Source organism: Crocuta crocuta, unplaced genomic scaffold (genome assembly GCF_008692635.1).
Source record: "Crocuta crocuta isolate KB4526 unplaced genomic scaffold, BGI_CrCroc_1.0 scaffold235, whole genome shotgun sequence".
Lineage (NCBI taxonomy): Eukaryota > Metazoa > Chordata > Mammalia > Carnivora > Hyaenidae > Crocuta > Crocuta crocuta.
The window spans coordinates 9,382,852-9,399,378 of NW_027531285.1; the positions used below are offsets into that span (position 1 = coordinate 9,382,852).

At 35.2% G+C, this 16,527-nt stretch overlaps 1 protein-coding gene across 5 annotated transcripts in view; it reads left to right on the plus strand.

Annotated features, from left to right (window-relative positions):
- The window catches only part of TMEM67 (transmembrane protein 67), a 60,987-nt gene that overhangs the window by 8,255 nt on the left and 36,205 nt on the right, over positions 1–16,527 (plus strand). For all 5 annotated transcript variants that reach the window (XM_077771306.1, XM_077771304.1, XM_077771303.1 and 2 more), the window contains exons 4-13: positions 2,359–2,458; positions 4,154–4,223; positions 4,330–4,404; positions 9,745–9,807; positions 11,437–11,591; positions 11,712–11,820; positions 12,584–12,670; positions 12,946–13,011; positions 15,129–15,285; positions 15,880–16,003. In XM_077771306.1, the coding sequence (XP_077627432.1) occupies positions 2,359–2,458; positions 4,154–4,223; positions 4,330–4,404; positions 9,745–9,807; positions 11,437–11,591; positions 11,712–11,820; positions 12,584–12,670; positions 12,946–13,011; positions 15,129–15,285; positions 15,880–16,003 (1,006 nt within the window). The remainder of the gene's footprint in view (positions 1–2,358; positions 2,459–4,153; positions 4,224–4,329; positions 4,405–9,744; positions 9,808–11,436; positions 11,592–11,711; positions 11,821–12,583; positions 12,671–12,945; positions 13,012–15,128; positions 15,286–15,879; positions 16,004–16,527) is intronic.

Sequence of the window (16,527 nt, forward strand, 5' to 3'; positions counted from 1 at the left end):
TCCCCAGAAGTTAGCCTAAAGTAATTAATTACTTTTTCTCTGTCTTTCCAAGTTTTTAACGTATTGCAAATATTTTGGCGTTATAAGAACACAATGTAGATTTACTGCTTACAAAGATATATATGTATTTTTCAACTTCAAAATTTTTCTTTTTAAAGTAATATGCATATTACTTTACATGGTTTGAAATGTAAATAGCATAGAAAAATATAAAAACCAAGGGTCCTTGCCCTTCTGTCCTCACTCTCATTCTTAGTTCTCTAATGTAACCACTATTAAGTTTCTTTTGTGGTCTTCCAAGAATGCTTTATGTATTTATAGGTTTCTATACGTCCTTGAAAATATTTATATGTTGTCATACTTATTTATTCATAAATATTTGTTGATAAAAATTAAAATAAAATTTAAAATAAAATTATAAAACTTTTTTTTTAACAGAAGGGCAGTTAAGCTAAAAAGCAGTAGCTAGTCCCAATTTGGTACCAGCAAATGTTTGTCATCATGTAAGAATATGGGTCCCATAAAATCAGATTTTCCTATTTCTTAAGTAATGCTAAAAATACACAATTTTTATGTGAAACCTTCCCATTTAAAATTTTTCAGATTCAAAAAACGGTTTATTGAGCACTACCTGCTAGGTGCTAGGATACAGTAGTGAATCCAACTTAGGTTCTAAGAGGAAGGTAATAAGCAAATGAACAGTGTATGCCAGGGGGTGGTAAGTGCTGTGAAGACAAGGGAGGAAGGGGTGGGGGGTAGACAGAGGGAGCCAAGTGTTATTTTACATGGATCATCATGGAAGAGATCTTTGGAAAGGGAACATCTGAGCAAAGATTTGAAGGAAGTGAGGGACAGAGCCATGTAGATGACTAGGGGACTCATTCTAGGCAGAGGGAATAGCAAATACAAAGATCCTGAGAATGGAACGTATTTGGCATGTTCAAAGAGCAGCAAATATGCTAATGTGGCTAAGGCAAATGAAGAGGAAAGCAGAAGTAGATGGGTCTGGAAAGTTGGGGTGATTGCGTGCAGATCATGCAAGGCCTTTTTGTCTGTAATCATGACCTTAGAAATCACCCCAAGTGAGATGGAAGGCCATTAGAAGGTTTTCAGGGAGTGAAGTCATCACACTTAGTTTTGAAAAGTCCTATTCCAGCCTCTGCCTGGATGATAGAACCAAGGCTCCAATTAGAAAACTGTCATAAAAGTCTAGGTGATAGAATGATGTCCCTCAGTCTGGAGTAGAGTTGTGGAGGTAGAGTGAATAAGTCAGTTTCTGGATATATTTAGAAGGAAGAGCTAACAAGATTCACAGATTTATTTTTAATTTTAATTTTATTGTTTTTAATGTACAGAATGAAAAGAAATGAGGAGACTCTAACGACTAGGGCATAAGTAAATGGTCCAGTGGACTTGCCATTTGCTGAGACAGGGATGAGTGTAGGAGAAACAAGTCATTCACCTTTACTTTGGATAAACTAATTTATACCATCTTGTGAAAACTTAAAACATTATGGACAAAACATTTATAACATTATGATTAGGACTGATGCCCTTTGACCATTTTTCTCAATGTTGGGTCCCTGTAAATTCCCTTAATGCCAGAAGTAATTGTTACCATTTTGATGTGTGTGCACATATACATTTACATGTGTGTTTCCTTCTAGAACCTTTTCTGTTTTAAAATATTATAGTCACATTTATATAATTGTTTTATACCAAAAATATTGTTCTGGAGCAAACTTTTTTCAGCTACCAGTATGATCTGTTAGATTACCTAATTCTTTTTAATCAACTCCATAATATTTCATAGGATGAATATACCATCATTTTGTTATTTTAAATATGCAGGTTTTCTAACAAGTAATTGCTTCAGTAAATATCCTTATACACATGTACAAGTGTTTCTGTAGGTTAGGTATCTAAAAATGAAATTGTAGTGTTTTAGGATATGTGAATTTAGCATTTTAATAGGTACCACCAAAAACCCTCTTAAGTTGAAAAAACATGTCAGCTGTCTATGAAATTACTTGTTTCTGCATACCTACTGAAACAGGGACATACAGGTAAGAAGTAACAAAAAAGAAAAATTAAAGAAAAAATACTAATTTATTATGATTTGGAAAGTTAATTTTTGTATTTTTTTTTATGTGAGAATGAGGGAGGCTTCACTTTTCTACACTTTGTTATGGTGGTGTTTGACATGCCTCTTTTGCAGATCAGGTATTTAAATATACCTGATTATTTACAATAATTTATTATTAGTAGAATAATAATTACAAGTAGACTTTACTAAGTATATAGAAGTTTATATGTTGACCTTGAGTTACATCTTAATTTTGTTTCTAAATTGTTTAGTGGAAAGAGATGTTAACGGAACATTGTTGTCTCAAGCAACTTGTAAGCTCTGTGATGAAAATGAAAACTCTTTTACAGTACCAAATGCTTTAGGAAACAGGTAAGCAGTGTGCAGGGTGCTGACTTTAAATAACACCTTACATTTATATGGAATCTGTAACCTTTTAAAAATATTTCCTGAGGGGCGCCTGGGTGGCTCAGTCGGTTGGGCATCCATCTTCGGCTCAGGTCATAATCTCATGGTTCGTGAGTTGGAGTACCACGTCAGATTCTGTGCTGACAGCTCAGAGCCTGGAACCTGTTTCGGATTCTGTGTGTGTGTCTCTCTCTCTGCCCCTCATCCATTCACACACTCTCTCTCTGACTCAAAAATAAACATTTAAAAATAAAAAATAAAAAAATAATAATCAATGAATAAAAATACTTCCTGTGATAATCACTTGTTCCTCATAATAGCCCAAAGAAGATAGAAGTAGACATTAACACATAAAGAAGCTGAAGACCAGAGAATGGGACTGATAAGGGTTCAAAGCTTGACTCAGTCTCTTATCAGTTGTTTGACCTTGGCTAGCTCAGTAAGTCAGTCTTCTTGTCCTTAGAATAGAAATATACCACCCACTTCATAGGCTGTTATCACAGTTCAAAAATAAGTATGTGAATTCTTAGCATAGTGCTTCAGAGTAAGTGCTCAGTAAAAGGTAGCTTTTTTTATTATGAAATTTGCATATGATCTCTATATAGTATATAAATATTAGCTTCTATTTGGAGGATACTTACTATGTGCCAGGAATTGTACTTTAAAATAATGTTATGTAAAAAAGCATATTAATAAATAAATGAAAATTATAGTAACCCAGGAACTCTGATTTATAGCCCTGTTCTCTGTCATTTCCTGTTTCTCCTTTATGCATACATACGTGCACACCACATACAGTCAGCCCTGCCTATCTAACTCAAACACAGTATCTCTATTTCAGATTCTTCACATTTTTTTTAGAGAGCTACATGAAGAGTCTTCTCTTCAGTTCCCAGGTTTAAGAGAGAAAATACCCTGGAGGGTATTTAGTATTAGATTACCTCTTCTCTCAGGCTGATGTGGGTTGTAGTATCCAAATACTAACTACTGGGCTAATACCCAGCTCTTTCCCTCCATTACCGCCTTAAGCCTGTTTCTGTGCCATGCCCCAGCCCCTCTTACCTGCTCTGTCTTACAAGTAATGAATACTACAGACCCATCAATGTCCCTGCTAGTCTGGCAGATGCTCTCCCTCCCTGGTTATCATACATTAATGAAAAATATAAAGTATTTTTCTAAAATAAATAAAGATAATGAATAGACTTAAAAAATGTTTGTCACAGCTTTGATAAGGAGATAGATACATATTTTTTCAGTATGTTTCCTTTTTGCTTTGTGAGAGGCAAAATAAGGAATGTAGATTTCAAATAACTACCTATGAATACAAGTTGGGTTTTATTTATGTGAGTTTTTTAGGCTCTTAATTGAGTGACTTAACCATCTTTGTTGTTAAATGTTATTTATTCTATACACTCCATGTAGTTTCAAAAGAATATTCTCCTATTATTGGTCTTTTTATTTATTTAATCCTTGCTTTGTAATACCAGGAGTGGTATAAAACTAATCAAATCAGTGTTAATATTTTTAATTTGTTTATTATAAGTAATTACTTAGTTGAATGAATCTATTCTAATCCAGCATTTAAGATGACAAGTTTTAATGAAATTAGATCTAGCATAATTCATTAACATTTAAAAATGTCTTTTGTTATATTGACAGATGTGTCCGATGTGAGCCAACATTCATCAATACCAACAGGTCCTGTGTGTGTTCAGAGCCGAACATTATAGTAAGGCCAAGCACATTAATGAACTGTATATTTTAAAATTAAGTTATATCTTTCCATAAACTGTTTTTCCCCCCATATTTATTTATTTATTTATTTATTTATGAAGACAGGGGGATTATGTTTCAGCAACACACTGAATTTTCCTTCACGTGTAATTTCATCTGCCCGTTACGGAGAACTTGTGAGTATGTTTCAGTCTTTTTGTTCCATTCTTGTTGCATTACTTCCTTTGGTCATCAGTCTGGGACTAAAATGTGAACTATTTCTGTGTAAGTCACTTTAAAACAAAACTAAATGACCAATCTAAGAAACATTAACAACCCAGCATTATTATTTATTGGTACAGTTATTCTCTTCTCTACCTTAGCTCAAACTTTTTCAGTGAATCTCAGAATGTTTAAGCTGGAAAGGCCCTTTATAGATCCGGTAAGGAATGCAGCATTATTTAAGAACACCAGAGACTCTAGACTTGAACCCTAGGTTTTCCAGTCATTAGTTTTATATCCTTGGGCTTACTTGATATTTCTAAACTTCAGTTTTATTGTCTGTACATTGGACATAATAATACTTACCTCACAGTGCCTGTACATGCTAATCACTGGATAAACAAGTGTTATTCATATCTGGCCAGGTTCCTCATTCTGTAAATGAGAGCATGGATGCCTCAGGTTAGAGCCTTTGTAACTGATGCTGGTCTGACAAGGTCTGCTGTATAAAATGGGAAGTAGAAGAAATCATGAATCCAAGAGAGTAGGAGTTCATTGACTAACTAGGAGTTAGTAATGAACAGTGAAAATAAAATACCCAGGATGCCAGCAGAGCTTGTGGCAGGCAGGCTAGGACCTGGTTGCTCAAATTATCCTTAGATAAATGAGAGTCCTTAGGAGGACACCCATGATGAAGGTGGAATCTGGACTCTTGAGGAATAAAGCAAAAATTCCTCTTTTCCAATATGGTCTTGTGGGGGTGCTAGGCAAGTACCATGTATTTTCAAACCAACAAAATAAATGCTAATATTGGGGTACAAATATGGAGCTCTGAGATCACCCTAGAATTGCCTCATTTGTAATAAGATGCATGTCTTCTGGAGTGTTCTTCCCCAGTCTCAGGTTATAGTGACCTTCTGTACCATTGTCAAACTTGCAGGTCGTTAATTTTCATTTTTTTTCTTTTTTCCTTTTTAAAATAATCGTGCCAAAAGTACCAGTAATGTCTCTTTTTCCTCTTTGGTGTCAAATCACCAGTCGTTTAGAGGTCATGTCTCTTTCAGTCTCCTCTGATCTGAAATAGGTCCTTAGTTTTTCCCTCTCTTTTATGAACTCAATAGCTTTGAAGGTTACAGGCCTTACAGTCTATAGAATGACCCTCCACCTGGGTCCATCCAGTTTTTCCTTGTGATCAGGACATGCTTGGCAGGAAATCACAAAAAAGATGTCAGTGTATTGTATCATAACAGAGGGCACACAATGTCCATTTGTCCCACCACTGACTTTGATCACATGCCATAAAGTCACCATGTTTGCTATAAGGGTAACATTTTCCCCTTTTTAATAGGTTAGTATTTTGTAAAGAGAATTTTTAAGATTGCACTTAGTCTTCACCAAACCTAACAGTAAGTTAAACAACAGTAAGTTTTAGTCTCAGTTGGTGATGTTTGCCTTTATCAGCCACTACTATTATGGTTGCCAAATATTTACATCATTCCTTCTTCATTTATCAATTAACATTCTACTATAAGAAAGAGTTTTTCCTTCTTCCTGTTTATATATTTGTTTGTTTATTAATATAAGCATAGATTAGTGGGTTCCTATTATATTCACTTGTTGTTATAATCCAATATGTGCATTTATTTGTTTTGATCCTCAAGTTGTCCTAGGTTTAGCTAGTAGAAGCTTCTCCAATTTGGCTTCTGTGTCTTTTTGATATATCTCCATCATTCTTTGAGCATTTCCTTTCTTTCTGGCACAAAAGATTTCCAGGCTTTTCTTGTACTTTTCCTACCTCAGCCCTGGAATCATCCATTTCTCTAGAATTTCTGGAGGATAATAATTAGATACCAAGATTACCACACAGAATATGCCCTTTTAGGAGACAGACACCTATATACATACACATCTGTAACTATTTATTTTGTATATATATTGAAGTAAATAAGTTCCTATTGATACTTTCAATTCCAAAGCAATACCTCAGCATTCCTTCTAACTTTCCTTTTGGCAGATTTTAAGTACCTTCTCCCTAGTAGTGAGAAATCTGGGTCTCATCTTAAATTTACTTGTTTGCTCTGTGTAATAGTTTTCCAACTATATTGCTCTCTTCCATACCACCTCCACATCCTTCCTCACACCATTTTGCAGAAGATCTGTTGCTGACTTCTGTTAAGAAAAGGTGGACAGGGAAAAGTTAATCTGATTCAGTTAATGCATTTCATTTAAACATTATCAGTCACTGATACATTCCTAAGGACAAGTTTGGAAACCTTGATTTCAAGTCATTTTATAACTAATGTTGAGACAGATTCTGTGTAGCTGAAGTTGTGAGGCATGTAAACAAATGTAGTTAAGATTATGTGACTATTTTGGCCTAGTCCTCAGCCTCGCGGGTGTAAGCACTCAGTTTTAGCAGTGCACTTGTAGTCAGTGAGGCCCTAGAGGACCAGTACAAAGTAATGAAACCCACAAGAGACCAGATGGATTGATAAATCAAAATGTATGTTTATTAGTTTATATATATTAATTGCCAGCTAGGCTAAAATACTTATATTGACTTGATAATGTACATGCTTCCTAATTGGAAAAGTGTACTTAGAATGTTACAGATTAGATGTTCTCTTGGATAACACAGAATTGGAACATAATTAGTTTTCTATAATTTTATGAGAGGCATATAATCCTACTCTAAGAATGTACCTGCCAGTCAGTAAAGAGTTTCCATATATATGGGTCAGTGTCTTCCTATTGTCTGTCCCCAAAGATAGTAATAGTGATCTAGCATCTTGCTTTTGTGTTTTTCTCAACTTTTCTTTTGAAAATTTCAAAATTACAGAAAAGTTAAAAATATAAGACCAGGGTGTGCCTGGGTGGCTCAGTCAGTTCTGAGCATCCAACTCTTGATTTCAGCTCAGATCATAATCTCACGGTTCGTGGGTTCAAACCCCACATTGGACTCTGTGCTAACAGCATGGAGCCTGCTTGGGATTCTCTGTCTTCCTCTCTCTGCCCTTCTCTGCTCACTCATGCATTCCCTCTCAAAATAAACTTTAAAAAAAGTACAAGACCAGGGCTATACGAATAGCTTTCACCTAGGTTAACCAATTATTAATGTTTTGCTGCATTTGCTTTATAATTCTGTGTGTATGTAAAATGCATGAATACACACACACATTTTTTTTGTCAGAGCCACTTGAAAATAAGTTGTAGACTTGTGACACTTCACTCCTAAATATCTTATTATATAGTCCCCTAAATATAATATCTTATTATATAAGAACAAGGGGGCTTTCCTGGCATCACACCAAAGAAGTTTAAAACTAACAAATTTATCTGATACACTGTTCATATCTAAATTTACCCTTTGTTCCAGTAAGGTCCTTTATGCCTCCCTTTTTGTGGGGACAGGGAGAGGGGAGACGAGAATCCAAGGATCCATTTAAGGATCCCACAGTGTAATTAGTCTTTTAGTTTTCTTTAATCTAGACCATGCTGTGTTTTGCTTTTGTGTGTTTTTGTTGTTGTTTTTGCTTTTTTGGCTTTTACAGAACTTAAATGCAGAGTCCAGGTCTCTTGTAGAGTGTCCTACAATCTGGATTTTTCTGATTGTTCTCTCATGGTTAGATTCAGTGAAACATCTTTTTGCAAGAATATGATGTAGGTATGTGTACAGCCATTGCATCATAACAAAGAGCACATTTAGGTTGTACAGTTCCTAATAATGCTAAATTTGATTGCCTTGTCACAGTGGGCTCTGCCACTTCTCATTGTAGAGGCATTGTGGTTAATAGGTCACTCTGAGATTTTACTTTGAGACTTTGTAAATATCCATTTTAGTGGTCACTGATGAACCAGCCTTGCCTGAATCAAATTTTAAATTGGTCGTTTCAAAATAATTCCACAATTCTATTATACCCTCTACATTTAGTAGCTAGCAATCATCTGTAAAGAGTGCATTCCTTTCTCTCTATACTTTTTTTTCACTTTGAACTCATGAAACTTTTATTCAGTGTGTTACCATTATTTACTGGTTTTTTGTTTTTTTTTTCAAATTTCAAAGTGTCTTTGAGCTTCACTTTGAGATAGTTCCTATGTTATTTTGACGTGTCTCCATCAGTCTTTTGTACTTCCTTGGTTTCTCTACACTATGTTCCAGGCTCAACCAATATACTTTTTAATAGTTACCTAACACTCTCATTAATACACTGAAATTTACATAATCAGTGACTTTGAATATTTAGGTTTTCTGTTATTAATAATATTACTATCAACCATTTTATGCACACAGATATGTTTTTCCTTTTGGAGAGGTTATTTCCTTATGACAAATGTCCCAAGTGTTTCTAAATTCCTGGGTTAAAATGTGTGGACATTATTTTATGAAAGGATCATGCAGCTTTAACACTGTCACTGGAATTGTCTGTGGGTTTATTTTACATGAATTTCTAAACACTTGTCATTGCTTTCCATTTTTACTGTTTTTTTTTTATGTGTTCTTCAGTCTTGTACACAGAGGTGACTTTGTTCTTTAAAGGGAGAATTTTTGCTCCTTGACGAGATGAAAATAGTGACTTTGAATTTTACTTTAGATTTTTTTTATAGCTATGGTGCCGTGTTCCATATAATTTGGCTTTCTCTCCTCTCTGAATGGTGTTTCTCAGTGTGTCATTTTTTAGCAAGATGTGCAGATAAGCTCTAAAGCAGTGGTGCTTAGCCAGAGATTTGTATCTCCAGCTTTCAGAGCACATGCATGCCTTGGTCTCCTGGAGATGGATTTGGGATGCAGTCAGGCATTGTCTGTTACTAGGAAATTCCACTGGTGACTCTGCTGCCCATCATTATTCAAGAATCACCACTTTGGAGATGTTAAACATCAATTACTCTGTATATCCCCAATCTACTGTTGCTTAGAAATCATTCATAAACGTTTCTTTATCACTTGCCACTTTAATATAGTATAATAATCTTAAATCAACACATGTTAACAATGAAAAAATCAGTATCTAGTTCTTTTGTATTTTGCCATCTTATTTGTTTCTTGTATTAGTAAAATTAGTACAATAGTTCTTTTGGAGTATAGACACACCTTGTTTCCTTATATCTTATGCCTAAATGACATGATTTTGTAATGCAATAGCTGAGTTTGGTTATAGTTAATTCTTATATCCTCAATAAAACTATTTTCTAATTACGTTGAGAAAGTAATAGTAGCCATTTCCCATTGGAAAATATGCATATTAGTATTTTCTTAGCAATGTACATAAGGAATCTTCATTTGAACTCAAAACTAAAACTTACCTTTTTGTGAACAGGGTATGTCTTTCACTTCAGAATGGTTTGCAAAGTATTTGCAGTCATCAGCAGCTGCTTGTTGGGTACGTTTACATTTTTTTAATATAATTTTATTTCACTTTAAAGAATTGTCCTGCCACCATTTTTTTCCCCCAGATAATAAAAGACTTCTAATATATACCTTCTAGATATATCTCCTTGGTCATATTCTATAAGAAGAATAACCCATTTCTAATGTAAAGAAAATACACAAAGAAAATTTTTCACTTCACGTTTCAATATATACAAATTGAATGTCTTTAAGCTTGTTCAGCTAGAATTGAGTGTTAGGGGAAAGTGATTCATACTGTCATTTATTAAATATTGATTATTGACCTACTATGTGCCAGGCCCTATTCTCAAATCAGGTTATGTATTTCAGAAAAAGACAGGAAGAAAAATCCCTCATGGAATTATAGTCTAAGTAATTGCAGGTGGTACTAAGTGCTATAAGACAAATAAACCAGGATAAAGAGCATATAGAGTGGAAGGGGTACTATTTTATACAGGGTGTTTGGGATATGTATCTCTGTGGGTGATATTTGAACAAAGTCCTGAATGGAAGTGAAAGTGGAAATATCCAGAGAAAGAGTGTTCTAAGTAGAGACCACGGAAAGTACAGAGATTCCAAAGCATTTCTTTTTTATGTTCATACTTAAGAAACAGGAAGGAGACCAGGGTGGCTAGAGCAAAGTCAGTAAGTAAAGGAAAGTGGAGAGGTGAACTTGGAGATGAAGGGAGTGGCTACGGCAAGGACCAAGAGTTTACTGCAAGGGGGATTAGAAGGATTTTGTGCAAAGAAAGATAATGATTGAATTTCAGATTTTGAAAGGATCACTAGCACGGAGAATAGATTTTGCTGAAGCAAGACAGAAGCAGGGAGACCAGTCATAAGAGTATTACAGTAAGCCGCGTGGGAGATGGTGGACCCATGAACAAGAGTGGTAACATGGGTCTGAGCGAAGTTCAGCTTCTAGATGAACTGTGAAGTTTGAGGCAATGGGATTTACTGATGAGCTGGGTATGGGAAGGGAGAGAAAGATCACTGCAATGTTTGACTTGAATCAACTGTAAAAAAATAGAGCTGCCTCTTCCTGATAGGGAAAACTGAGAAGTTTGAGTGGCAAACTCAACAAATCAGTATTCTTTCAAATATAATTATTTTATCTAATAGTTTAAAAAAAATTTTTTTTTAATGTTTTATTTATTTCTAGGAGAGAGAGAGACAGCGTGAGCAGGGGAGGGTCAGAGAGAGAGGGAGTGACAGACTCTGAAACAGGCTCCAGGCTCTGAGCTGGCAGTCAGCACAGAGCCAGACGTGGGGCTTGAACCCACAAACCGCGAGATCATGACCTAAGCGAAAGTCGGACGCTTAACCGACTAAGCCACCCAGGCGCCCCTAACTAATAGTTTTTTAAATGTCATGCTGTGTATTTAGTTAGTTCTTTTTTCAACTGCTCATCTTTATATTTTCACCTATAATTTACAATTAAAATGTACACGTTATTCAAGTGGAAAGTTCTTTTCTACTTAAATCAGAGCAAAGGTATTTAAGAGCAAAAGGATACCGCCAAAAAGAAGTTATAGACTAGGTACAAGCATAATTTTTATATCAGCTTTTGCTTAGAGTATTACAATCCATGTTACATTTCTTTGCCATGGTTCTCTCGTAGGTGTATGCCAATCTAACATCTTGCCAAGCTCTCGGAAATATGTGTGTGATGAACATGAATTCTTATGACTCTGTCACTTTTGATGCATGCCGACTGTTTCAGTTTATCTTTGAAAATACTGCTGGACTGCGCACTGTTCATTCTATTTCATTTTGGTAAAGATATCTCAATTGATGAACTGTCATTTTGACTAAATTCAGTGCAGTTACTTTCACAAACATCAGTAATAAGATATATTGGTATCCCGTTACTAAAACAGTTGTAATTTTTTACAGGAGACAGAATCTTCCATGGCTGTTCTATGGAGACCAGCTAGGATTAGCACCTCAAGTACTCAGCACCACACCTCTTCCTACAAATTTCAGTTTTAAAGGAGAAAGCCAGGTATAAGTTACTAGATTATTAGAGAACAACTGTATTTTGATTAATAATTTAAAATGTAATAAGAATGTTATTAGTCATAACTCTTGCTTCCTTAAGATTTCTCTAAAAATTTAATTACTAAACTAAACCAAAATATCAGCTGCATATAAAAATTAAACAATATAGAGTCTAGCAGTCTTACTGAGTATATGAATACCTTTGGATTCTGTGGTTGTGGTGGTAAGTAGTACATGTAGGACTGGGAAAGTAGTTTTCATCACCAAATACCAAACAAACTCTGTCCTTCTGTGTCTCTACATTTTTAAGAACTGCTTCCAAAGATTGATTGGGACTCTGCCATTTCCATAGCACAACTTTTTGTGCTAAGGTCCAAATTTTTACCTTTGGCTTTTTGACCTTCTAGAATGATGGAATAGATTATTCTTGCCCCTGCTTACTACCCCCCTCTCCTACACACACACACACACACACACACACACACACACACACACTCTGAACAGGTTTGAAAGGAAGTTACCTGTTACTGGCATTGCCTCTCAATTCTGGAATAATGGTTTTAAAGGAAAAAAAAAGCCAGTTCATTTATTTTAGGTGTGTTTAATTATAAAGATACTTAGATTAATTTTGCTTCAAACAAAGATAGTTGAATTTAATATTTGATTTTTGGAAAAAGAAAGGATCAGTCAATAATAAATGTTTCTGTATAGAATACTACATTGCTTCTAGAGTATGTAACATTTTACTCTTGTTTTTATTTAATCAGAATAGAAAACTGAAATTTATTGCTGCCTCCTATGATGTAAGAGGAAATTTTCTGAAGTGGCAGACTTTAGAAGGAGGTGTTTTACAGGTGAGCATACTTCTAGCTAAAGAATTCCTAAAGTGCTTTATTTTTGCTTCTGCAAAGATAAGGGAAAGACTATATGTTTACTAGATTAGAGTGTCTAATGCAAGTGCATGGCTAAGTTTTTTGGGGGTTTTTTTTTGTGCTTTAAATGAGAATTTCTTAAAACTACTTTAAGTAATATTATATAGAACATGTTATGGAAGGATTTAAGAACTCTTGACTATAAGCAAAGAAAACATTATTCTGAGATGTTTATCATTTGTATTGTTTTGCTCTAGCTTTGTCCAGACACAGAAACAAGACTGAATGCTGCTTATTCTTTTGGAACAACCTATCAACAAAATGTAAGTCTGGACTTACATTTTAATTTCATTTCCCATCAGCAGTAATTGGGATGGTCTTTGAATTTTCAAAATGTTTTCAATAGTAGTGAATACTTTCACGGATTGATACAGTTTTTTATTATTTGGGTGTGGAAAATCTACTTTGTCATCTATGGAGTTTAAACATCATAAAATATTAGATTTTCATAATTATTGTTTATTTACTTCTAGCCATATAGGTTTTAAAAATAATATTTTCTTCTGAGCATTTTCAAATAAAGTGAAAATACTATTTTTAGTGACTAATAAAAATATTACTCCCTCTTCTCTCTACCCCCCAGTTAACAAATAAAAATGCCTCTTTCTCTCTTTCCACACTTTTTTCCCTTCTGCCCTCCCTGACCTTCCTTCCATTGGTAACCCATTTTGAAATTACAGTATGGTACAAAGGAATATTATAAGCCATTAAACTTCTGAAAGATATTCACTTGTCTACAGAAATACTTCTTGATAAGATGCATATACATACACCATAAAACAAAACTGTGATTCCACTTTTGTTAAAACTGCAATGAAAAATATCATCATGGAAAACAGATTGGAAGACAATAAACATTTTTAACAGTGGTTATCTCTGGATGGTGGGATTGCAGGTGATTTATTTATTTATTTATTTAATATTTTCCAAACCTCAGGGGCACCTGGGTGGTTCAGTTAGTTAAGCATTTGACTTTGACTCAGGCCATGATCTCGCGGTTCATAAATTCCAGGCCCACCCCAAGCTCTGTGCTGACAATTTGGAGTCTGGAGCTTCCTTTGGTTTTGTGTCTCCCTCTCTGTCCTTCCCCGGCGCTCTCGCTCGCTCTCTCTCTCTCTCAAAAATAAATAAAACATTAGTATTTTCTAAACCTCTGTCATAAAAGTGAACTTACTTTTATTATCATAAGTGACTTATGTTATTAAATAAAAAAAAAAAAAGAAATATTATTATGTGTCTACCATGAGCCAGAAGAATCAACACTAGTTAAATGCGGGCTGCTGAATGCACAGTGTTTTGTCATTGTGATCACATTGGATCCATGAAATCACTATGTGAGATACATATCATTGTACATATCATTCATAGATAAGGAAATGGTGCTCAGTGAGATTAAGTAATTGACTTAAGGTCTTACATCAGGTTATTGTGGAACTGGTGTTATGTTAAACTTAGAAACTATGGTTTTTCCATTGAACTCGGCGGCCTCTGAAGTAGTTCACAGCCTAATAGAAAAAATACTATATAGACAAAAAACCGCAAAGAATGTAGAATGTGGTGTGTACAAAGTACCGTATTGACACAAAGGAGGAGTCATCTGCAGTTCCTGGGGAAGTACTGGAAGGCTTCTCAAAATGAGTGATATTTGGTCTTGTAGAATGAATATGAGTTTGCCAGGAAACACAATGGGGAAGGGAATATCAGGCAGGAGCACTTGCAGTGTCAGAGAGACATAGAAGAGCATAGCATATTTAGGAACTGCATTAGGTTGGTATGAATGGACCATAGACTGGTAGGGAGCAGTGGGAGATAAGCCTGGTTCTGTTAAGGGAAGCCAAATCATAGACAACACTGTACATCAGTGTTGTACATCAGGAGAAAGAATTAAGACCTCATCCCATAGGACAGTAGTTTTTAAACTTTTTCACTGATATACGCTTAATGTTGAGAATGAAGACATACCCTCTCCAGCTGTGTTGTAGAACAAGAACTAGTCACTTCTTTATTTTTATTTCTTTTGGCTCTTAAAAAGAATCATAGTTTTCATGTTTTGGAAGTTTCATGGAAGTGCATATGAAAAAGATAGTTTAAAGATATAGATAGTTTAAAAACACTTTTTTTTACATTTATTTTTGTTTTTGAGAGAGACAGAGTATGAGTGAAGAAGGACAGAGAGAGAGGGAGACAGAATCTGAAGCGGGCTCCAGGCTCCGAGCTATCAGCACAGAGCCCAATGCGAGGCTTGAACTCACGAACCACGAGATCATGGTCTGAGCCAAAGTTGGATGCTCAACTGACTGAGCCACCCAGGCACCCCAAAAAACACTTTAAAAGATTGAATATGCTTTCTAATTTTCAGTGCTTATTTTTTATTTTCCAGTGTGAGATTCCTATCTCTAAGATCTTAACCGACTTTCCCTCTCCTATATTTTATGATGTGTACCTTGAATATACTGATGAAAATCAACACCAATATGTTTGGGCTGTGCCTGTGTTAAACCTAAATCTTCAACACAATAAAATATTTGTAAACCAAGGTAAGATATCTGTATATACCCTTCTCTCTCTGAGTTCAAAACCAATAAATAAGTCAACTTTCATGATTATTTAATAAACCATGGGTTATAAAAAAGGTCATGGGTCTCCTCTTATTAAATGGTTTTAGATAGTCTATCAAGAAGTAAAACAATAAGACTGCTGGTATATTTAGAAATTTTTGCCAAATGTATCAGGCTTACTGTTAAGAAATTAAATATTATTGTTAACGTGGAAGTTGAGAAAGAGTAGTAGAACTGTAAATTGGGGCTTCTTCAAGCTGTTCTCAAGCTACTTTTCAGACAAGTTCATTTATTTTCTTCTTGTATTATAAAATCCTTCCTATTCAGGTAATTTGTAGGGAAAATTCTTCCAAACTGATGAAAATCCAAACAATCAGAAGACATTCAAGTGAGGTGGGGGAAGCTATTACCAGGAATTTCTTGCAGTGATAGCTGTTTGTGCAGTCATCTTATCTAAAACAAAATGTGCTAATTTTGTGTTTCAAATTTATTCAGTAACTTCTCGAGAACCATGTTGAACAATTTGAACGTATCTTTTAATGCCATCTTTTTCTTTTCTTTTTATGGTAAAAGACAGTAGCTCTGGCAAGTGGCTTCTGACTCGGCGCATTTTCTTAGTGGATGCACTAAGTGGACGAGAAAACGACCTAGGAAGTCAGCCAAAATTAATTAGAATTGCTACCCAAATATCACTGAGGTGAGCAACCATCTGTTGTACTAACTTAAGGTTGGAGTCTATGGGAAAGTGTGGTAATGAAAGTGTTTACTAGTAATCAGATGAAAACAATAAGGACAACTGAATTGGAACAATACATAGGGATTTTTAGATATCTGTGTAGACTGGTATATACACCAGTAGAAGTAAGGAGCTCCAAGGGGAGAATTCTGTCAGGAGAACCTAAGCAGCTTTTGTCAGAATTCTAGCCCTTCTTATTAGAATGGGTTGAGAGGTGGAGGGGAGCTGAGTAGCAGTGAGCTGAAATGGGAATGTGAGAAGGAGTGTGCCCAGTGGTTGCAATGGGTAGGCTTCTGTGTTTTCATCTCCTTTCACAGCTACTGTTCTGCCTTGGCCCACATTAACTAGCAACACCTCCCTCTTCCTAGGATCTTAATGATGACCGTACCTTAGAATAGTGCCTGCAGCCCTTATTTCTCTGTTTTTAGTGTGAGATTCCTACCTCTAGATCATAACTGACTCTCCTCACTCTGATGTTTTTTTAA